Source organism: Cololabis saira, chromosome 8, assembly GCF_033807715.1.
Source record: "Cololabis saira isolate AMF1-May2022 chromosome 8, fColSai1.1, whole genome shotgun sequence".
In the NCBI taxonomy this organism is placed as follows: domain Eukaryota; kingdom Metazoa; phylum Chordata; class Actinopteri; order Beloniformes; family Belonidae; genus Cololabis; species Cololabis saira.
Genome location: NC_084594.1, coordinates 2593024 through 2616054, shown reverse-complemented (window position 1 = coordinate 2616054; position 23031 = coordinate 2593024). Strand labels below are relative to the sequence as shown.

Below are 23031 nucleotides of genomic sequence, written 5' to 3'. Positions count from 1 at the left end.
TCATTCAGTAGTGTACTACTATACTATTGGTGGAAAATGAGATTGCATGATGTGTTCTTGTATAATTTAATTTCAGTAGTTGCCTACTTAATTGTAAATATAACATTTATGGAGGAATATATAGCATTACACCTTCAAAGTAACACTTTGATCCTGTCCTGTCTGTATATTCTATAATGCAGCAGGTGTATTGTATAAATAATGTGTTTATTCTGGGCTGGATAAAAATGTCCAAATGAGAACGAACAAGTGAATTTAAAAACAAGCAGCCTTTTTATTATTAGCTCGAAAGTGTCTTATTAAGACTACAACAACCAACCTAGCCTGTCTTAAGACAACCACAAGACAACAGCTAAACCATTTAAGGAACTATACAGTGTGTCCCCTGCTGGTCAAACTGAGACATTGCATTGGTCCATTTTCTCCAGTTGTTCTTCAGAGTGTTTACTATTCATTCTTCAGAGTCAGACTCAGACGGTTCACCCGGAGTTGACATCAAGAATAAAAAATAAAAAGGTGCAATGGTGCGCACAGTATTGGGAATCTCAATTTGATTTATAAATGGCACAAAAGTTGGGAATCTCGATTTTTCTAACTAGCCAAGTGGCAAGAAAATCTGTCTCGCCACTTGAGGAATTTGGGTCGCAAATGGCAAGTGGCGAGTGCTAAATTCAAGCCCTGCACGCTGATAGAGGGATGTACCAGAAGGACCAGTACGGTCCAAATGAATGTTCATTTCCAAAAATGATTCACCCCAAATGTGTCCATTTTTATTTAGCATTTTCCCCTCTTTTTCTCCCAATTTAGCCTTGATAATTCCCTGTGTGTGTCATGGTGTTTCCATGTACCTTGGTGAAGTTGTGCCACAAAATCCTTCTACACTGTGTTGAGGTGTCACATATGGGATTAGTGTGTCTCGCGGCACATTGAACATTAACAGTAAAATACAATGATTTGTTTTTTTCTTCTCATCAATCTCATGATTCAAATGATACATTCCTTCTTGTTCTTGTGTGTTTATATTAGGAGGACCAGGTGATGTGGTGAAGAGGTACAAGGAAGTCCTTGCCATTTTCCAGACGGGGAAGAATATGGCCAAATCCTTCGAGAAGTATGGAGTAGACAGACTTACTATTGTGAGGACTGCAGTGATTGCAGAGCTCGCAATAGCTATTCCAGAAGAATATGATCAGGTGGAGAAGGGGGAGACGGTGGCAGACTTTGCTAAAAGATGCAAGGAGGTTATAAAGGCCACTAAAGTCATTTCTGCTACAATACATAAAATGAAGGATGATAAAATTATGCCAGCCTATCATACTGTGTTATTGTATTATGTTACTAAATAATGTTTGTTCAAAGCTCTCCTCTGTGTGAATTGTTGTTACAATGTTGTTACACTGTTATCACAGATGTGTATATATTTATATATATATTCATTCATTCATTCATCTTCTCCCACTTTATCCGTTACCGGGTCGCGGGGGCAGCAGCCTCAGCAGGGATGCCCAGACTTCCCTCACCCCAGACACTTCCTCCAGCTCTTCCGGGGGGAGTCCGAGGCGTTCCCAGGCCAGCCGAGAGACATAGTCTCTCCAGCGTGTCCTGGGTCTTCCCCGGGGTCTCCTCCCGGTGGGACATGCCTGGAACACCTCCCTAGGGAGGCGTCCAGGAGGCATCCGGTACAGATGCCCAAGCCACCTCAGCTGACTCCTCTCAATGTGGAGGAGCAGCGGCTCGACTCCGAGCTCCTCCCTGGTGACCGAACTCATCACCCTATCTCTAAGGGAGCGTCCAGCCACCCTGCGGAGGAAACTCATCTCGGCCGCTTGTATCCGCGATCTTGTCCTTTCGGTCACTACCCAAAGTTCATGACCATAGGTGAGGGTAGGGGCGTAGATTGACCGGTAAATCGAGAGCTTCGTCTTTCGACTCAGCTCCCTCTTCACCACGACGGTCCAGTACATCGACCGCATTACTGCGGACGCTGCACCGATCCGCCTGTCAATCTCACGCTCCATTGTTCCCTCACTCGTGAACAAGATCCCGAGATACTTGAACTCCTCCACCTGAGGCAGGACTTCTCCACCCACCCGGAGAAGGCATGCCACCCTTTTCCGGTCGAGAACCATGGCCTCGGTCTTGGAGGTGCTGATTCTCATCCCTGCCGCGTCGCACTCGGCCGCAAACCGCCCCAGCACATGCTGGAGGTCCCGGTCTGATGAAGCCAACAGGACAACATCATCTGCAAAAAGCAGAGATGAAATCCTGAGGTTCCCAAACCGGATCCCCTCCGGCCCCTGGCTGCGCCTAGAAATCCTGTCCATAAAAATTATGAACAGGACCGGTGACAAAGGGCAGCCCTGCCGGAGTCCAACATGCACCGGGAACAAGTCTGACTTACTGCCGGCAATGCGAACCAGACTCCTGCTTCGATCATACAGAGACCGGACAGCCCTTAGTAGAGGGCCCCGGACTCCATACTCACTCAGCACCCCCCACAGAATGGCACGAGGGACACGGTCAAATGCCTTCTCCAGATCCACAAAACACATGTAGACTGGTTGGGCAAATTCCCATGAACCCTCGAGCACCCTGCGGAGGGTGTAGAGCTGGTCCAGTGTTCCACGACCGGGACGAAAACCACATTGTTCCTCCTGAATCCGAGGTTCGACTATCGGCCGTAATCTCCTCTCCAGTACCCTGGTGTAGACTTTCCCCGGGAGGCTGAGAAGTGTGATCCCCCTGTAGTTGGAACACACTCTCCGGTCCCCCTTTTTAAACAGAGGGACCACCACCCCGGTTTGCCACCCCAGCGGTACTGTCCCCTTCCTCCATGCAATGTCGCAGAGGCGTGTCAGCCAAGACAGCTCTACGACATCCAGAGACTTGAGGTACTCAGGGCGAATCTCATCCACCCCCGGTGCCCGGCCACCGAGGAGCTTACGAACCACCTCGGTGACCTCGGCTTGGGTGATGGATGAGCACGCCTCCGAGCCCCAACCCTCTGCTTCCTCAATATATATATATATATATATATATATATATATATATATATATATATATATATATATATATATATATATATGTATAAGATGTATACATATAACAAATGTTATCTGTTATCTGTTATATTTTGTTTTAAATAAAAAGTGTAAACTTCTCTATATGTGATTGCTTAATTTACTAATGGTTAACTATGGTCAAGTAATGCTTATGAGGCAGTTAAGCATTAACAATGTGTTACCTAAGGGATACATGTGTTACACTTTACAATAAGGGTCCAGAAAAGTATTTACTAATGGTTAATTATGGTTAAGTAATGCTTATGAGGCAGTTAAGCATTAATAATGTGTTACCTAAGGGATAAATGTGTTACACTTTACAATAAGGGTCCAGATTAGTATTTACTAATGGTTAATTATGGTTAAGTAATGCTTATGAGGCAGTTAAGCATTAATAATGTGTTACCTAAGGGATAAATGTGTTACACTTTACAATAAGGGTCCAGAATAGTATCTACTAATGGTTAATTATGGTTAAGTAATGCTTATGAGGCAGTTAAGCATTAATAATGTGTTACCTAAGGGATAAATGTGTTACACTTTACAATAAGGGTCCAGAATAGTATTTACTAATGGTTAATTATGGTTAAGTAATGCTTATGAGGCAGTTAAGCATTAATAATGTGTTACCTAAGGGATACATGTGTTACACTTTACAATAAGGGTCCAGAATAGTATCTACTAATGGTTAATTATGGTTAAGTAATGCTTATGAGGCAGTTAAGCATTAATAATGTGTTACCTAAGGGATAAATGTGTTACACTTTACAATAAGGGTCCAGCAAGCCTTTACTAATGGTTAAGTAATGGTTATGAGCCACTCCTATACATTTATTAAGGTTTATGTCAGGTTACCGTTCATAAGGTCAGGTAAGCTACCTGATAACATACACAGCACCATTAGGAAATTATTACTTAAGACTCTAAATAGTTGTTTAATAATGCCCATCCAGTAAACATGTACACCATTAGCGAATGATTAGTAGATGTATTAGGTAGCTGTTACTTAATGCATATTCACTCCAAATAAACACCATTAGTAAATGATTACTAGGGACATTATTAACGTTTTACTTATGTATTAACTAATGTATTACTTAATACTAAGTAATGCATACATAAGGATAAATAATTACATCATGTAACGTTTATTAATGCTTACTAATGTATTAATTAACTATTTATTAATTTAATTAACTGTTTATTAATGCATTAACTAATATGCTAATTAATGTTAAGTAATACATAATAATGGTTATTTAACTATTATTACACTGTTAATTAATGCTTAATAATGCATTAACTAACCGGTTATTAATGCATTAACTAATATGCTAATTAATGTTAAGTAATACATAATAATGGTTATTTAACTATTATTAAACTGTTAATTAATGCTTAATAATGCATTAACTAACGTTAATTAAGGGACCCTTATTGTAAAGTGTTACCTATATATATATATATATATATATATATATATGTATATATATATATATATGTATATATATATATATATATATATATATATATATATAAGTAGCATCATTTTTTTTATTATTATGATGTTCTGGACCTTCGCTCGAGGAAATTTTGCTGAAACCTGCGTGTGACATCACAGGGGGCTGTTATACAATCATCAAAAAGAACACAGAGCAAATTAGGACACATGATAGTCCTGGGGATCAATCGCACAACCCTCTGTTTGGAGGGGAGCTTGGACCGCCCTGTTGGGCTACAGCCCTGTGTTGAACAGGGGAAAACTTAATTTCAATTCTGAGGGCAGCCTCGATTTCTCAACGTTGCCTGCATGGTTTGAAACAAAGGAACCTCTATAAAGACTCAAAGCCCCGGCAGGCTTTGCATTTACAGCCCTTCGGGCATGGACTCCCAAAACGCAGGAGGTTGCCCATGCCGATTTATTGCAGCCCAGGCCCGGCTACAAAGAGCAAGCTCCCTACTTTCTCGCTTCTTTCTCTTCTCTCGGAGGCCTCCGATGGAGTTATCTGGTCTAGTTGCGTAGATATGGCAACCAAGGTCTGCAGCGCTGCAACCAGCACCCCCTTTATGGCACAATATACATGGTGCCCCGTGTGAGGCTTTTAATATACCAGCTTTGTGTCAAATCTGATTGATTTTGTTGCTTAGTTATTATTTCCTGATAAGTCAGGTGGTGCCCCGTTTTGATTGATTCATTTGGATGAGTCATCTTCTTTATTCATTATTAATAACCATCATGAGACAATTATTAATAACTCTCTAATAGCTGAACCAGCACTCCTTTTGTTGCACAACAGCCCACTGCGCCACCGCCACATCATTAGGAACGGCTCCTGCGTGACTGCTGCATGTTATTTAATGTTAACATCTTATCTAGTGGGTAGTTTCTTCAAAAGACTCATGTGGGTCAGATGGAGAACGTTGGCGGGTGGAGTTTGAATTAAATCACACAGTGGAAACATCTAAGTCTCGCACACATCCACGTCTTCACACTACAAACCAGGACCACATTCTCACGTCCACCAAAGATAGGAAGCGGTTGTACTTTTCATCCAAATTCAGGATTTCTCCAATTGTCTTGTCTGCAAACTTGATACAAGAGAGACGGACTCAGTCAAGCGACACATCTCCTCAAAAGCCATTCAAGTTAAATGTTTAACTGTTTGCGGATTTTCCTGTTGATGGAAGTGACCCTTGAACTCACCTTGTCGTCACGCAGCAGCCCACCAGGTGTGTTCCTGACGGGCTTGTCGATGACGAGGATTATGCCGTTGGACGACGGCAGGTCTGGCTGGATGATGGTGTAAAGGTTGGCGGGGTTGTCCATGAGGACGAACCTCTGCAAACACAACATGAATGCATTAAGCTGCAGTCCACAAAAACCGGATTGAGCTTCTACGTGGAAGCAACCAGACCTGCAGAACCGACCACAGGGGTCCGGATCTGGACCTGCACTTCCTCTGACTAGAGAGATAGAGTTATAGGCGAAGGAACTATAAGGTCTGGATCTGGTCCCTAGTGGTCAGTGAGGTTTTCTGTTTCAGAATTTGAGCTGCAGTTTTAATCAAGTGACCAACGGTTGAGTGGATCAATGTTCTGCAAACTTTGAACACAGAAGCTGTAAAGATAAAATAATCAGTGATATGAAAAAACTGTTTCACGCTGGAGTAGTGTTGTAAAGTGAGATAAGGCACGCACACACACACACACACACACACACACACACACACACACACACACACACCCACACTGGAGTTTGCACTCCAACTCAACCAGGAAACCGTCAGTCCTCATTGCTGACTGACGACACCCTCAGACATCAGAAGTCAAAGTAACTGAACCGTCAGCGTCGCCCGGAGAGAAAATGGCCTCCAGCTCGGGGGAAGACCTCTCGTGTCCCATTTGCCAGGACATTTTCAAAGACCCGGTCATCCTGTCGTGCAGCCACAGCTTCTGCTGGGCCTGCCTTCAGTCGTGGTGGGCGCAGCAGAAAACACGACCGTGTCCTTGTTGCAAGAGGAAGTCATCGAAGAGCAAGCCTCCTTGCAACTTGGCGCTAAAGAACCTGTGTGAGGCTTTTCTGCAGGACGAGGAGCGGTGGGCGGCAGCAGGGTCCGAGTACAGGTGCAGCCTGCATGGCAAGAAGCTCCAGCTCTTCTGTCTGGACCACCAGGAGCCGATCTGCGTGGTCTGCTGGGACTCCAGGACTCACAGCAACCACCGGTTCAGATCCTTCGACGAGGCCGCCCAGGACCTCCGCCAGGAGCTGCAGAGAGACCTGACACCCTTCCGGGAGAAGCTGACGCTCTTCCAGGATGTGACGGAGGAATGCATCTACACGGCAGACTACCTCCGAGTCCAGGCCCGGAAGACCGAGAAGCAGATCCGGCAGCAGTTTCTGAAGCTTCACCAGTTCCTGGAAGAGGAAGAGAAGGCGAGGGTGGAGGCGCTCAGGAAGGAGGAGGAGCAGAAGAGTCGGGCGATGAAGGAGAAGGTTGAGGCTCTGACCCGGGACATGGACGCTCTTTCAGACACGATCCGAGCGACGGAGAGGGAGCTGAGAGACGGAGACGTCTCGCTGCTGCTCAACCACAAGGTGGTGACCGGGAGGGTCAAGCAGGGCCCGGTTCTGCAGGACCCGGAGCCGGTTTCAGGGGCTTTAATAGATGTGGCCAAACATCTGGGCAACCTGACCTTCAACATCTGGAATAAGATGAAGGACATGGCGCGCTATAGTCCCGTGATCCTGGATCCAAACACCGCCGACCCAGAGCTCGTCGTGTCGGACGACCTGCTGAGCCTCAAATTCGTGGGGTCGCGACAGCTGCCGAGCAACCCGGAGAGGACCAGGTTCCCCAGCATCGTCCTGGGCTCCAAGGGGATGAAATCAGGGACCTACACTTGGGCTGTGGATGTTGGACGCAACGCTGACTGGGAGCTGGGAATGTTGGAAGCCGACGGTGGTGACACAGCGGAGCACCGGCGGTGGAGGATTTCACTCAAAGACGGTAGACTCAAGGCGTTGGCTGGATCGGGCTCGGAGCAAGACCTGCAGGCGGGGGCGCCCCGGAAAATCATGGTTCTTCTGGACTTCGACAAGGGGAAGCTGTGGTTCGTGGATATTTTAAGAAAGACAGCCATCCACAACTTCACACACACGTTCACGGGCACACTGTTTCCTTACATGTACACCCGGAGCTCAGACCCACTGGAGATCCTGCCATGCAAGGTTACCATGACGATACCATTGGGCAGATCAGGAGGTGGGACCAGACCCTGAACCGAGTCAACATCCCCTGGAAGGTTGTATCATCTTCGTTTGCATTTGACGTTCTTGTCGGACTTGTGGACTCGTTCAGCTCCAGCGTGTCTCAGCGTTTCAGTTTCAGATTAAAATGTTCGCTGATCTGTGAATGTGAATCTAGGAAAGATGCTTCTGGATTATGATCTAACAATAACTCATGATTGATAATGATTGATCATGTGACTGGTGACGGGATAGTTGTCTCAGACAATCCTGTAAATACTGATGACTGATGTCTGATAAACAATCACAGCCACTCTATGTAGAAATACCACGTCTGACCTCATGGGGCAGCGCTCACGAGAATGATCACGTATCAGATGAAGTCATGTTACAAGACAGGTCAGTCCAGAAGAGAGCAAAAAAAGCCTTTTTCCTTGTTTCCTCATTTGCGCCACGTTGGAAGTGAGAGAAAGAACAGGTCTGGGAGGACACTTTAACTATCAGAGCTACCCTGGGACAAAGGTTGGGTTGCAGTCGGGTCCACCTCCCGGTGGCTGATTGGCTGGAAGTGTCCTGAGATGATCGGCTCACCGGCTGATTGATCCCCACTCACCAGTAGATCTAGATCTCCCCCACCTGGTCAGATGTGGTACTGCTACGAGAAGAGTCTTAAATGCTGCTGGTAAAACTTGGTGGTTGAGGGAAATAAAAAGATATAGAATTTTTTTTTTTTTTTTAAACATAAAACATGTATGCTCTTTTAAAACTGCCATGATAATATAATTTACCTTTTTTGTGAGGTGAAATTCACTTTGATTTTGGACAGCAGGGAGTTATATATATTTGGTATTTGGAGCCAATTGTTTTTGCAGTGATTTATAAAGGTTGTGGATGAAATAAAATAAATGGAAACATCTTGATCAGGAGTATGTTGATTATCTTCAACTATCCAGATAACAACAATAACAACTGATAACTGACTTCACATGTGTTAATAGCTCAATTGTAACTAAGACAATTTCTTTAAACAATTATTCTTCATTTGAGCATCATTATTTTGTTTGTATCAATCCACCCGTTTCATTTATCACAGTCTACAGGTCACCCAAGCGTCCTTCCTGTTTTATTCAAGAGTTGTTTTGGAACGCAGGGACTTATACATATGTCAAAGGGGTGGTTCTTAAAGTTATGGTAATACAATAACCAAGACCCCAAGGAAATACTTTTCAGTTCTTCGAGGGTGAGCAGTACTTAATGACCCACAAACACAACAAGTGCAGCAACAAACATTTATTGTGCAAAGAATGATAACATAAAATCAAGGGTGGGGAAAATGTCTATTAAATGGCCAATCCTTAAAAGGCAAGGGTTAAAAACAAACAGTCAAAGTCAATCCGTTCAGGGGCTCACCGTCTTATTCAAAGACTGTCCTCTAGCGCCCCCTCTTGAATCCACAGCCGTCAGGCCCACGCCAACAGGAATCCCTCTGCTACACACCTCCAGTCGACACTCTTTGACCCTGGAGCAAAGAAGAATAGCCAGCAATCTGCCCTACAACCACAGGATATTTCGTTTGGCTATCTGTTGGAACTATTGTAAATAAGTAATAAGTTATCATGCTTGCTATTAACAGAACATATGATGATTTGCTTACGCCTGTGACGCACTGATAAAACAATGCTGTGTTTAAGTGATTACAAGTACTGCACAAGAAGTTTCCAGATATCAGCATAAAGCAGATATCTGCAGAGAAGAGGAAACGTCTTGTTGCTAAACAAATGAGAACAAGAACGAATCAATGCCTGACTCAATACCTGAATCCGCTGACTGTGACCACTCCTTTCCCCTCCCTTTAGGGGCGCAGTCAGCTCTGTAAACTAGGGTACACCTAGAGTGAATAAAAGCAAGGAAGCAGCAGAGACGAATTAGAGTATGTTGGAGATCTTACAAATCTCGACTGCTCTCCTTGCAAGTAAATTCTAATCGTGTTTGTGTCTTTCTTTGTCTCCAGAGAGTTTGATGATACAAATGTTACGTGCCTAAACCTAACATTTAATTGGTCCTTCGAGCCGGATGTCAACATATCTGACGGTTCCAGCGGTTCGACGCGAACGCGGTGGACAAGACCTTGGCCAAGGCAGAGACCCTTTTGACGGGACCAACTTCGGTTGACCGCTGGGACCCGAGGATTGACGACATCCAAAAGCAGGAGAGATAGACACATCACAGGGTAAGTCAGTCAGAGAGACCTGAATTGATAAAGACGTCTGAAGTATGTTAAAGGCCTGAGGAAGGATATACGGGTCCTCTACTTAAGAGAAGTAGTTTTTAATTGCCGTTAAAAGTTGTAAGACCAGTTAAATTCCGTGTGGGAGGACGGAGTCCTCTACTCAGAGAAGTAGTTAAATTCCGTGTGGGAGGACGGACTCCCCTGGCAAAGAATAAGGGAATAAGTGCACAAAAAGTGGGTTGTGAATGAATGAATGAAAGGGGTAATATTTCAATGGAAATATTCCCATACTAAAAAGTGAGGACGCAGATTGGGTCTGAGTGGATACAAAGGCAAGAAGTCTCCACCTATAAACGGTAGAAGTGAGACTTACCACTCAGATTTTTTACCAAACTCGTCTCACGTAAATAAAACATAAACCAGTGTTAGGTCACCCTAGGTGACGCCAACCCACTGGTCCAAAAGAAGAAGAAGGAAAAAATAAAAATGGCAAACGGGTCAAGTAAAAAAAAGTAAAGTAAAAAGTAAATTGAAGTCAAACGACTGGAAATGTATTGAAAAGACAGACCCCAAACAGGTTGAAATACCTACAGATATGGGTGGAAAAGTTTGGTCAAGTTCGGTCAAAGTTTGGTTATGACGGAAAATTAAATTCCCACAAGTTTAACCAAACTTGGTGACAAGATAATTGAAGAAAGCAAGGGAGTTGAAACATGGAGAAAGAAATATGGGTATGAGTATGTTCAGTACTAGAAAGATGCGGCCCAGCGCTGGGAAAACGGAGAGCGTAAGGCAATAGAGAAAACGCAGGAAGAATAAGAAAGAACAAGGCAAGTGAAGAGAGAGAGAAGGAAGTTTTATAAACGTCAGTAAGAAGGAATAGACGAAGAATGCCTCCTCAACCAGAATCAGGTTGTTGAATTTAAAAGGTAAAAACAATGTATAGTTTAACTGCATTGATAGACAGTTTTACACCTCCCTAAGAGCGGAAAGAGAAAGAAATCTTGGAAAGTAAAATAATAAGTGACTAATCTGTTCTTATAATGTCAATCAGACATCCAGGTCACAGTCAGATGTCTTCACAGCCATCTAGTATATAATGATTAATCACTCAAAAAGAATACATTGCAAAATTTCAGAAATATTAAACTATTTCTGTGAAGAGTTGTTGTTTACACCTGCAGTGAAGCTGTCATGGTGAAGACGGATTTTTATTTCAGATGTACATGCCTTTGACCCACAGTTTTGAAAAGACATACTGACTAGGTAAATTAGAGTTTGATTTCAGCAAGCTTCAGCATTTGTTCTTTGGTACTCGTCATAGTCAAAGATAAAGTGGTTTGGTAGTCGGCATCTTCTGTTTTATTTACATTTTAGAGTACACAATCTACATTAGTTTTTGGAAGTAAGTTTGTCTCTGTATCTGATTGTCTGTAGATGGTGGATAACAGATTTCATTAGACATTCATGAAAAAGGGCTAAATAGATGAAATGGTTATTTCATCATACCTTTGTATTTTTGTTCAGTCCACAACAGTTCATTCTTAGAGAAACAAAATGTTAATATAATGACTCTTTTTCTGAGGCCACTGTTTTTTTTGTTGTTTTTTTTCCTGTTTTCTTAAGGAAGTGAAAGAAACTCCTTCCCAATGCAGGAATATTCTAAGGAATGACAGCCTCATCTCAGTTTATAGATTATATAAATTAATATGAAAAAATATGACACTGCAGTGGTAGTGCCTTATAATATGCTCAAGTAAACTTCATTAATGAATGGATTCAGTCATTCATTCTGTGTCATCTCCTGGACAAGGAGAGGACACAAACAAACAGACAAACTGGTTATGTTCTTCATACAACAGCATATTTGCAGATTGTACCGCAACTCATCTTTTGATTAGATTTCCGAGGTGTCTTCAGTATTCACATTCATAACAGAGGTAAAAGTATAGATACTAGAGTTTAAAAATACTCCTCTAGAAGTTGAAGTATCGACTCAAGTTTTTTACACAAGTAAAAGTATAAAAGGGCTGGTTTCAAAACTACTTAAGGTATAAAAGGAAAAGTAATGTAAGGGGGAAAAAGCCCTTAAGGACAAAAGTCATTGAAAATGAATGTATCTTAGTATAATGCAAATATATTAAAGAACCATATGTGTGTACTATTGTGTTTCAGAGAGCAGCAGATATGATGACTAGTTGCCTATAAGTATTGTAATGGTGCAAAAAGTCAAACTTCATGTTCATGTTATCATTTATCCTAACCTTTATTGGAATGTACATCCAAGTTTAGTTGCAGGAATCTGAGGGAACGGATGTAAGAACAAAACTGGACAAGAACATCTGAAACAACCACAACCAAATTCACTCTATCCGGATGGAGCAATTTAACTGGATAGTTTTTATTAAAGGCCCAAATGAAATAGAGTAACGAGGCTGTTTTTAAAATGTAAGGAGTAAAAAGTACAGATAATTGTAGAAAATGTAAGAAGTAAAAGTAAAAAGTCGTCTGAAAAATAATTACTCCGGTGAAGTATAGATAACCAAAATTTCTACTTGGGTAAGGTAACGAAGGTACAAAAGTCACAAGGTGTCTTAGTATGTACAACATCTGATGTTGTATTTTGTCCTCTTTTCAATAATTAATCTATTATTTATTTTAGTAGCTGTGAGCCTGAGCTCTATGTCTGTACTGTACAAGTGTATTAAACGTTTAAGCATATTAAAACGTAAGGGTTATGGTTAGGGTTGCCAACCATCCCTTGAAAAAGGAAATCGTTCCGTATTTATAAATTAAAGTATGTATCCCATATTGAGCTAAAATGAGACGCGCTTCGTCCCGTATTACTGTGAGAGTCAAAACATAGTCATAAAATGCCAATGGAAAATGGCATTGAACTGTTCATAAGTTTTTGTTGTTTTTTTTTAGTTTTACTACAACTGCAGCCTACAGTCATGTCTTTTGAGGCACAGATATAGATAAAGTTTTCTACAGACTTTCTGGTTGCACATTTGTTATTGCACCAAAAAATGTGCAGTATTATGGGTGTTCTTCTTTCTTTCTATTGTTTTATATAAATGTATACAATTTTAAGTTAAACAGGAGAGGTTTCTGTTCAAGAAAGATACTTATTTATTTATTTGTTTGAGCGGCTTAAGTCTGATGACTACTCGCTCAGTGAGCTTTGTGATCCAAAAGGAACTGTGGCATCACAGACCAAAATAAAAATGGAATTATCCAATTTCCCCAAGTTTTGAGCTCCGCCTAATCACATCGTGTTGCCCCTGGTATACCTCAGAGGTGGTTAGTAATTGATTTTAAAAGAGACTACGGATGAAACACGGAGAGCAGGCTTCCATGAATAGAAGTGCTAAGGAAGCTGTTGACTGTATCTAGTGTTGTATGTTCCAAAACGATGTGGGGAGAGGGGCGACACGCCCACTTAGGAGACAGGAAGTGGATACCATTTCATACCATTGGCAGTAACGGTAATGCGCTATCTTCTGTATAGAGGATCTTTGGTCTAATGTCTCAAACAGGAGGGATGATAGACCAAAATAGGAAAAGTATTTACAACCTATGACTTTAATATATACTAAAAAAAGGCATGTAGGGCATGCTTGATATACGCTCACATTTCGTAAATCAGATAACTGATAAAATAGACAAACTGTTTCTCATCGACCTGAGACATCACTGCGCTTATCATCCCCAAAGCACGGATCTAGTTGAAAGGACAAACGGCACCATTAAAAAAAATCAACTGAAAAAATGTATAGAAGAAACCGGTCGAAGTAGGGTTCAATGTTTGGATCTAGTAAAAATGTACTTTAAACATCACCGTTTAAGTACGCCGTACGAGATGTTATTCGGCAGACCATATAGGCTCCTTTAGGCGCCTTTAAACACCGGTGGAAAACTGAGGAAGAAACAGATTTATCTGATTACATGAGACAGATGCGGGAAAAACAAAGAAATTTGAAAGACGAGTCCAATACGCCTATCGATCCACAAGAAGATCAACTAGTGGAACATGAAGACTGGGACTGGGTCCTGGTACGGAGCATAAGGAGAAAAATGTTGGCATTCCGCCAAGTGGGAAGAACCACATCAGGTGTTGCTGACGACGCCCACGGCCGTTAAGATAGCAGAAAGGAGTACGTGGGTATACCAATCACATTGTAAAAAGATTATTTCAGAACAACCCTCAAAATAGGAGTCTCTGAGAACAGAGCCTGGTAATAGAGCAGATCTGTCGCCAACTAGAGGCAGGTAGGCTCGAAAGCCAGTGAAGAGCCTGCAGCATTCTCAGGATTAACGAGACCCGCTTAGAGAGGAGGCTGTTTTGAAATAACAACAACAATGATATCCTGGACAAACTTGTCCAGAAAACAGAGGACATGCGTAGTCCCCTGCAGTCCCAAGCGCTCAGATCTTTAATACCTCATGCTGGGGCCTGTTGCTCTGGGCATGGTCATTGGGTGCTGACCCTTATTTCCCAATCATAATGTGTGTAAATGACACCATGAAAAGTACTGACAAACGCAGGGTAAGCAACTACACACAGACAGCTGGAGTGTCAGCCATCAGTGTGTCATAATACCATCAGGGTGTCTTCTACTGACATGGATGGATGGTTCCATGTTGCCACCGGAATTTCAGGACAAAATAACAATTGTATGCTTATGACTGAGCAGGCGGCACAAACCGTGGGACAGGATTGCCTTGTGTGTATGGGACCAAAGGCCTTGCTACAGGTCGTTCCCGCCACACTAAACCAAACCTGCTTAGTGACGGTTATGAATTCCACTTATCTGGCACTCAATTCATATTGCGTGGCGTGGGATAAAGTGTATCCCTTGACTGAAGCACAAGAAAAGAAGCCAGTGTTCTCAAAGGACGTGCCACGTTTAAATTTTACCTGCATTAATATGACAGGAAATGGCCCCGTATTGGGCAGACTGCAAGCGGACTATTGTGCCGATGTTTCAGAAACCAATCACACTTTTGTTCCGGTGAGCAGGGCAGACATCTGGTGATGAACGCCTATTCGACCGTTTACCAAAAAACGTTACCGGCCTGTGTGCCATAGTATCTCTGATTCTTCCGGTCAGAGTAACTCCAGTAACAGTGGACAATTTACTGCTGGGCATAGACCATGTGCAGTCCGAACGCTGGCACCGAACCAGACGATCCGCATCGTGGATGAAAGGCCACGATCCCACTTACATCGACTCAATTACATTGACTACCTGCATCTGCCGGACCTTTTCCCTGATCCTGGCACTTATGGAGAAGATGAACATTGATGATCTCTGAGCATAAATGTGTGACTACAACAGAAATTAACTCCTAGTTGAAAATATTTTAAAGACTGGGTTGTGATGCGAAGTATGAGATGTTGTATAGCATGCATGATAAACAGGAGGGAAATGTTGGAATTATTGTATAAGTTATCATGCTTGCTATTAACAGAACGTATGATAATTTGCTTACGCCTGTGACACACTGATAAAACAATGCTGTGTTAAGTGATTAAAAAGTGCTGCACAAGAAGTTTCCTAATTGTCAGCATAAAGCAGGCATCTGCAGAGAAGAGGAAACTTCTTGTTGCTAAACAAGAACAATCTATACCTGTCCACTGACTGTGACCACTCCTTTCCCCTCCCTTTAGGGGCGCAGTCAGCTCTGTAAACTAGGGTACACCTAGAGTGAATAAAAGCAAGGAAGCAGCAGAGACAAATCAGAGTATGTTGGAGATCTTACAAATCTCGACTGCTCTCCTTGCAAGTAAATTCTAATGGTGTTTGTGTCTTTCTTTGTCTCCAGAGAGTTTGATGATACAAATGTTACGTGCCTAAACCTAACACTGGCCCTACTGTTTCTTTGCTTAACTTTCCACTGTTGTCTCCTGCATCTTTGTTCCCGCTTTGAAAATTGTGAGATGGCTTTCAATTTTCCTGTCTCTTTTTTTATATCTCTCTTTTTCTCTTTCAAGATATTGCTGATATTTCTCAGGATCTTCCTTGATTTTGTCTCTATATTTTTTTGACCGTTGAGCTGGTTTAGCTGGGGCGATGTTGACATCTTCAAACAAAAATAATGTAAATTATGGTTTGTCACTGTTCAATTATGTATCATAATAAAGTAGTGCATGGAAAATAAGTGGCTATAATAATATATTCTAGTTATAAGGTAATAAACAGATAAATTGTCATTACCATCACTGATAGTCATCACCATCACAGTCACCTTTGTGATGGTAATGACACGTGACGGTAATGACAATTCTCACTCTTTGCAGAAAATGTTGGCAAATTTTTTGACTAGCTAAGCTAACTGGTTAGCTAAGCACACTGTACACTGAAAATATGTAAATAAAGTGAAATGTCCTATTAATGAATTAAAATACTCAACTAGTTTGGTAATGACACCTAATAAACATACTTTCAGATCAGGATGTATAAAACATCAAATTATTTACATATGTGAGCATCAAAAAATCAGGCTTCTGCCTCGTGTCTGGGAATGTTCCTCTGGAGCATCTAATTTGCATGCAACAATGTAAATAACTGTTTGTAAAAACGTTATTGCTCTCTAAAATGTTGAGTGTGATGGTAATGACAGATGTATGAGGGACAGCGATATTTAACTATAAATAAATTGCAAATTGAACAAATGTAAATTATATGAATTTGAAAAATGCCTTTTTAAGTTGTTACAAGGAAATTAAAAGTAAAGTTTTAATGAATTTAGCACTTTTTATTGCATAATTCCGTTTCCTACTGGAGGGTCGTAAGTTTACGGCTTTCGTCGACCACAAACCCCTCACGTTCTCCATGTCTAAAGTGGCTGAACCGTGGTCTGCTCGCCAGCAACGCCAGTTGTCATTCATCTCCGAGTACACCACCGACGTCCGACACGTCGCCGGTAAGGACAACGTGGTCGCGGACTGGCTTTCCAGGGCGGTCGTAGGGGCCGTTCAGTTGGGTGTCGATTACGCCCGCATGAGCGCGGACCAGGCCTCGGACCGCGGGATGCAGACCCTCAGGGCCTCCAACACCCGGTTACGCCTGGAGGAGGTCGCGGTCGGTGACTCAGGTGTCAGACTGTGGTGTGACCTCTCTACTGGCCAACCTCAACCGCTGGTTCCTGCTGACTGGAGACGGAGCGTTTTCGAGGCGGTGCACAATCTCTCCCACCCTGGCAGGAAGCCGACCGTTAAGTTGGTTTCTCAGTTTCTCAAGTTTGTGTGGCAAGGGCTGAAGAGAGACGTGAGGGCGTGGGTCGACGCGTGTGTGGCCTGTCAGCGGGCTAAGGTGCACTGTCACACCAGGGCCCCCTTTGAAACCTTCACTGTTCCGGAGTGGAGGTTCGACCACGTTCACATCGACCTTGGTCCGCTGCCTCCTTCGCAGGGTTTCACCCATCTCCTCACGGTGGTCGACAGAACGACTCGTTGGCCCGAGGCCATTCCTCTCTCCTCGACAGCCTCATCCGACGTGGCCCGTGCATTCATTGGGACGTGGGTTGCACGCTTCGGGACCCCGTCGGACCTCTCCTCAGACCGCGGCCCGCAGTTTACTGCAGAGCTGTGGAACGCGGTCGCGGACGGTTTGGGAGTCAAGCTACACCGCACCACGGCCTACCACCCTGCGAGTCCCGGGGGATTTCATTCCCAGCGCTACTGCCCACTGGTCGGCGGCCAGGCAGCGTGCCACCCTGCTGGAGGCCGCTGGGGCGTTCACGCCCATCCCTACATCACAGCACGGCTCCCCCACCTTCAGGGTACCCCCTAGTCTGCAATCAGCGGATTTCGTGTTCATTCGCCATGATGCCCACCGCGGCCCCCTGCGCCCTCCCTACGACGGGCCGTTTAGGGTCCTGCAGCACGGGGTTAAGAGCTTGGTTGTGGACATTGGCGGTAGGCCTGACACTGTCTCTGTTGATAGGGTTAAGCTGGCCCACGTGGACATTTCCCGGCCATTGGAGTTGGTGCAAGCCCCACGTAGGGGTCGACCCCCTGGACCCTCTTCCCTGTCCCCGGTTGGGAGGCCCGCGCCGCTGTCGGCACGTTTGCCCCCCAGCCCTGTGGGTGGTGCAGCCGCACCTTCGACCCCTTCCCTCGGCCCATGTTTGTCGTACCCGTGGTGGTCGGGCCGTTGTTCCCCCGAGACGAGGGGATTTTGACTATGGGTGACTTCTGGGGGGGCTGGTGTAGTGGGTTACATAACTCACATAGGAACCCTCTGCGGGTTAGAGTTGTTCCGCTCGGTTAGAGAGCGTTGTTACGTCACGTCAAGCTTCCTGTTTTAAGTGTGTTGTGGATAAATGGCTGATGTGAATAAACGGCTAGTGCCTACCTTTAACATTTATACTCCGCCTCCGACTCCCGTACTTCGGCACCACACTATTATACTTGCTTAAGATACGTTTAGATCTATGTGGATATTTATGTGGTATATATTATATGTTGAGATGGATAGTTATAATTATGTAATATATGTTATATATTTATTATGTATGTAGCATATATATATTTATAGGGATATTTATGTAGTTTATATAGTGTATATTTATATAGATTTATATATTATTTGTATTTTCTATATATTGATATATTTACGTAATATTTATATTTTCTTTATACTTATATGGATAATTAGGTAGTAATAGGCATGTTTATGTAGTATTTAAATAGACATTTATATGGATATTGTGTAGATATAATAATAGCAATAATGTAAATTCATAGTTATAAAGGGGTAGGAACTAGGAATAAGTGTAAACTTATGTGCATATTAAGACGTTACTGTTTATTTTTAATATACATGTTCGAAATAAATTCATTCATTCATTCATTCATTCATTCATTCATTCATTCATTCATTCATTCATGTTAGGCTCACTCGAGAATTGAAATAGCCAAATGTGCCAGGGACCCCAAAAGCAAATACACTGAGACTGAAGTTGCAAACAAAGGATTTAATGAGTAAACTCAGTCCGGGGGAAGTGGACGGAACGGTGGAGCGGGTAGACACTGGATTGACTGGAGGGAGGCTGGAACACAAGGAAAGAACAGTTAGGACAAAAAATAGCAGATCTACAAAATCTCACACACACCAGAGCCTAAACTTCCTGCTGCAGGTACTTGCCACAGTAGTCAACGTCTAAGCGCTGAGCGTCGTCTCAGCAGCTTATGTAGGCAGCCCTTGATGATTGTGGTGGAGGAGCTGGGCTGATTGGAATCAGCCACAGCTGTGCTGGCTGCTGGCTGAGGGGCTCGTGGCACAACAATGCATTCATTCATAATAGTTGAAAAATATTAGTTTGCTTATTTAAACAAAGTTTTCTAATTTATATCTATCGGTGTAATTTATTTATTTTTTACTTTACAATATTATAAACTGACAACAGATCCCCAGATTGATTTTTCTCATTTTGATCAAAGACATTTTTTAAATATTTAGTATTATTGTCTTTACATTTTCTGGCGGTAATTCAAAAATAATTTATATTCAATAAAAAGTTAAGCTAAATGAATTATTTATCCTGAGTCAACACTAAAATATTAGGTGTGACAGATGACCCTAAGTTTTTTTTAGTTTTTTTAGTTTATTTGCACATGAAAATATACAACAAGGAAATAAAAAAAAGAAGGCAGCGATGCCCCTCCAGCGCAGACAGCCACCCCCCACCCAGGCAGAGCCGGGCCCTCCGAGTGGGACTCCCACAGCCCAGCCCCCCCCGGGATGGACCTGAGACGCCCAGGCCATGGCCCCCCAACCGGGACCCCCCCCCAGCCACCCTCCCACCGCCATGACGTAACCCCCCCCCATAGACCCCCAACCCTAAATCACACAACATCTAAATACAAAACTTTAGATGATGACATTGTAAAACTGTAAAAGGGTAAACTAGTCGACATGCTGGCTACTGGGTCTCGCACATGTCTACGTCTTCACACTACAAACCAGGACCAGATACTCACGTCCACCAAAGACAGGAAGCAGTTGTGCTTTTCATCCAAAGTCAGGATTTCTCCAATTGTCTTGTCTGCAAACTTGGTAAAAGGGAGACAGACTCAGTCAAGCGACAAATCTTCCTCAAAAGCCGTTCAAGTTAAATGTTTAACTGTTTGCGGATGTTCCTGTTGTTGGAAGTGACCCTTGAACTCACTCGTCACGCAGCAGCCCGCCAGGTGTGTTCCTGACGGGCTTGTTGATGATGTGGATGATGCTGTTGGACGCCGGCAGGTCTGGCTGGATGATGGTGTAGAGGTTGGTGGGGTTGTCCATGAGGACGAACCTCTGCAAACACAACATGAATGTGTTAAGATTGAGCTTCTACGCAGAAGCAACCAGACCTGCAGAACTGATCACAAGGGTCCAGATCTGGACCTGCACTTCCTCTGACTAGAGGGATAGAGGCATAGGCGAAGGAACTGTAAGGTCTGGATCTGTTTTCAGAATTTTTTTCTGTTTCAGAATTTGAGGTCCAGTTTTAATCACTTGACCAACGGTTGAGTGGATCAATGTTCTGCAACCTTTGAACACTCCTTGAAGCTGTAAATCAGTGATGTTAAAAACCTGGTTCACGCTGGAGTAGTCTGGTAAAGTGAGATAAAGCACACACACACACATACACTGGAGTTTGCATGAAGCTCTGCCCACAACCGTCAGTCCTCATTGCTGACTGACGACGCCCTCAGACAGAAATAATCAGAAGTCAAAGTAACTGACAGTCTGAACCACCAGCGTCTCCCGCAGAGAACATGGCCTCTAGCTCGGGGGAAGACCTCTTGTGTTCCGTTTGCCAGGACATTTTCAAAGACCCGGTCGTCCTGTCGTGCAGCCACAGCTTCTGCCGGGCCTGCCTCCAGTCGTGGTGGGCGCAGCAGAAAACACAACCGTGTCCGTGCTGCCAGAGGAAGTCATCGAAGAGCGAGCCTCCTCGCAACCTGGCGCTGAAGAACCTGTGCGAGGCCTTTCTGAGGGACGAGGAGCGGCGGGCAGCAGCAGGGCCCGAGCACATGTGCAGTCTGCATGGCGAGAAGCTCAAGATCTTCTGTCTGGACCACCAGGAGCCGGTCTGCTTGGTCTGCCGGGACTCCAGGACTCACAGAGACCACCAGTTCATACCCATCAACGAGGCGGCCCGGGACTTCCGCCAGGTTCTGGAGAGAGACCTGACACCCCTCCGGGAGAAGCTAATGCTCTTCCAGCAGGTAACGGAGGAATCCCTCCTCACTGCAGACTACCTCCAAGTCCAGGCCCAGGACACCGAGAAGCAGATCCGGCAGGAGTTTCAGGAGTTTCACCAGTTCCTGGAAGAGGAAGAGAAGGCGAGGGTGGAGGCGCTGAGGGAGGAGGAGGAGCAGAAGAGTCGGGCGATGAAGGAGAAGGTGGAGGCTCTGACCTGGGACATGGACGCTCTTTCAGACACGATCAGAGCGACGGAGACGGAGCTGACAGCTGGAGACGTCTCGCTGCTGCTCAACCACAAGGTGGCGACCCGGAGGGTCAAGCAGGGTCCGGTTCTGCAGGACCCGGAGCCGGTTCCAGGGGCTTTGATAGATGTGGCCGAACATCTAGGGAACCTGACCTTCAACATCATGAATAAGATGAAGGACATGGCGCGCTATAGTCCCGTGATCCTGGATCCAAACACCGCAGACCCAGAGCTCGTCGTGTCTGACGACTTGCTGAGTGTCACATTCGTGGGGAAGCAAGATTTGCCGAGCAACCCGGAGAGGACCAGGTTCCCCCGCACTGTCCTGGGCTCCAAGGGGATGAAATCAGGGACCTACACTTGGGCCGTGGATGTTGGACGCAACGCTGACTGGGAGCTGGGAATGTTGGAAGCCGACGGTGGTGACACAGCGGAGCACCGGCGGTGGAGGATTTCACTCAAGGATAATAGATTCAAGGCGTTGGCTGGATCGGGCTTGGAGCAAGACTTGCAGGTGGGGGCGCCCCGGAAGATCTTGGTTCATCTAGACTTCGACGAGGGGAAGCTGTGGTTCGTGGATCTTGAAATAAATGCAGTCATGCTCATCTTCACGCACACGTTCACGGGCGTGTTGTTTCCTTACGTGTACACTCGGAGCTCAGTCCCACTGGAGATCCTGCCATGCAAGGTTTCCGTGACGACACCGTTTGGCAGATTAGGAGGTGGGACAAGACCCTGAACCCTGAGACGAGTCAACATCCCCTGTAAGGTCGTATCATCGTCAGCCTCATTTGCATTTGACATTCTTGTCGGATTTGTGGACTTTGAGTGGGACTCGTTCAGCTCAAGCGTGTCTCAGCGTTTCAGTTCTAGATTAAAATGTTGGCTGATCTGTGAATGTGAATCCAGGAAAGATGCTTCTGGATTATGATCTAACAATAACTCATGATGATTCATAATGATGATTGATCATGTGACTGGTGACGGGATAGTTGTCTCAGACAATCCTGTAAATATTGATGACTGATGTCTGATAAACAAGCAAAGCCACTCTATGTAGAAATACCACGTCTGACCTCATGGGGGCAGCACTCACGAGAATGATCACGTATCAGATGAAGTCATGTTACAAGACAGGTCGGTCCAGAAGAGAGCAAGAAAAGCCTTTTTCCTTGTTTCCTCGTTTGCGCCACGTTGGAAGTGAGAGAAAGAACAGGTCAGGGAGGACGAACGGAACACCCGCTTGGCTGACCCGGCTGGTTGCCATGGAAACACCCGTAACTATCAGAGCTACCCTGGGACAAAGGTTGGGTTGTAGTCGGGTCCGCCTCCCGGCGGCTGATTGGCTGGAAGTGTCCTGAGATGATCGGCTGATTGATCCCCACTCACCAGTAGATCTAGATCTCCCCCACCTGGTCAGATGTGGTACTGCTACGAGAAGAGTCTTAAATGCTGCTGGTAAAACTTGGTGGTTGAGGGAAATAAAATAAAGATAGAATTTTTTATTTTTTTAAACATAAAACATGTATGCTCTTTAAAAA

At 44.3% G+C, this 23031-nt stretch overlaps 2 protein-coding genes across 2 annotated transcripts; both read left to right on the top strand.

The window, feature by feature from the left end:
• Positions 1 to 6426: 6426 nt before the first annotated feature.
• On the top strand, positions 6427 to 9099 carry LOC133449216 (E3 ubiquitin-protein ligase TRIM35-like). Its single transcript, XM_061728349.1, has one exon. The coding sequence runs from the start codon at positions 6427 to 6429 to the stop codon at positions 7840 to 7842; it is 1416 nt and encodes a 471-aa protein (XP_061584333.1). The 3' UTR covers positions 7843 to 9099.
• An 11714-nt stretch (positions 9100 to 20813) lies between these two features.
• LOC133449083 (E3 ubiquitin-protein ligase TRIM35-like) lies at positions 20814 to 22229 on the top strand. Its single transcript, XM_061728215.1, has one exon. The coding sequence runs from the start codon at positions 20814 to 20816 to the stop codon at positions 22227 to 22229; it is 1416 nt and encodes a 471-aa protein (XP_061584199.1).
• The last annotated feature ends 802 nt before the right edge of the window (positions 22230 to 23031 follow it).

Bases quoted from the DNA above. Each gene is read 5' to 3' on its own strand.
- LOC133449083 (XM_061728215.1), top strand. From the start codon at position 20,814: ATGGCCTCTAGCTCGGGGGAAGACCTCTTGTGTTCCGTTTGCCAGGAC.
- LOC133449216 (XM_061728349.1), top strand. From the start codon at position 6,427: ATGGCCTCCAGCTCGGGGGAAGACCTCTCGTGTCCCATTTGCCAGGAC.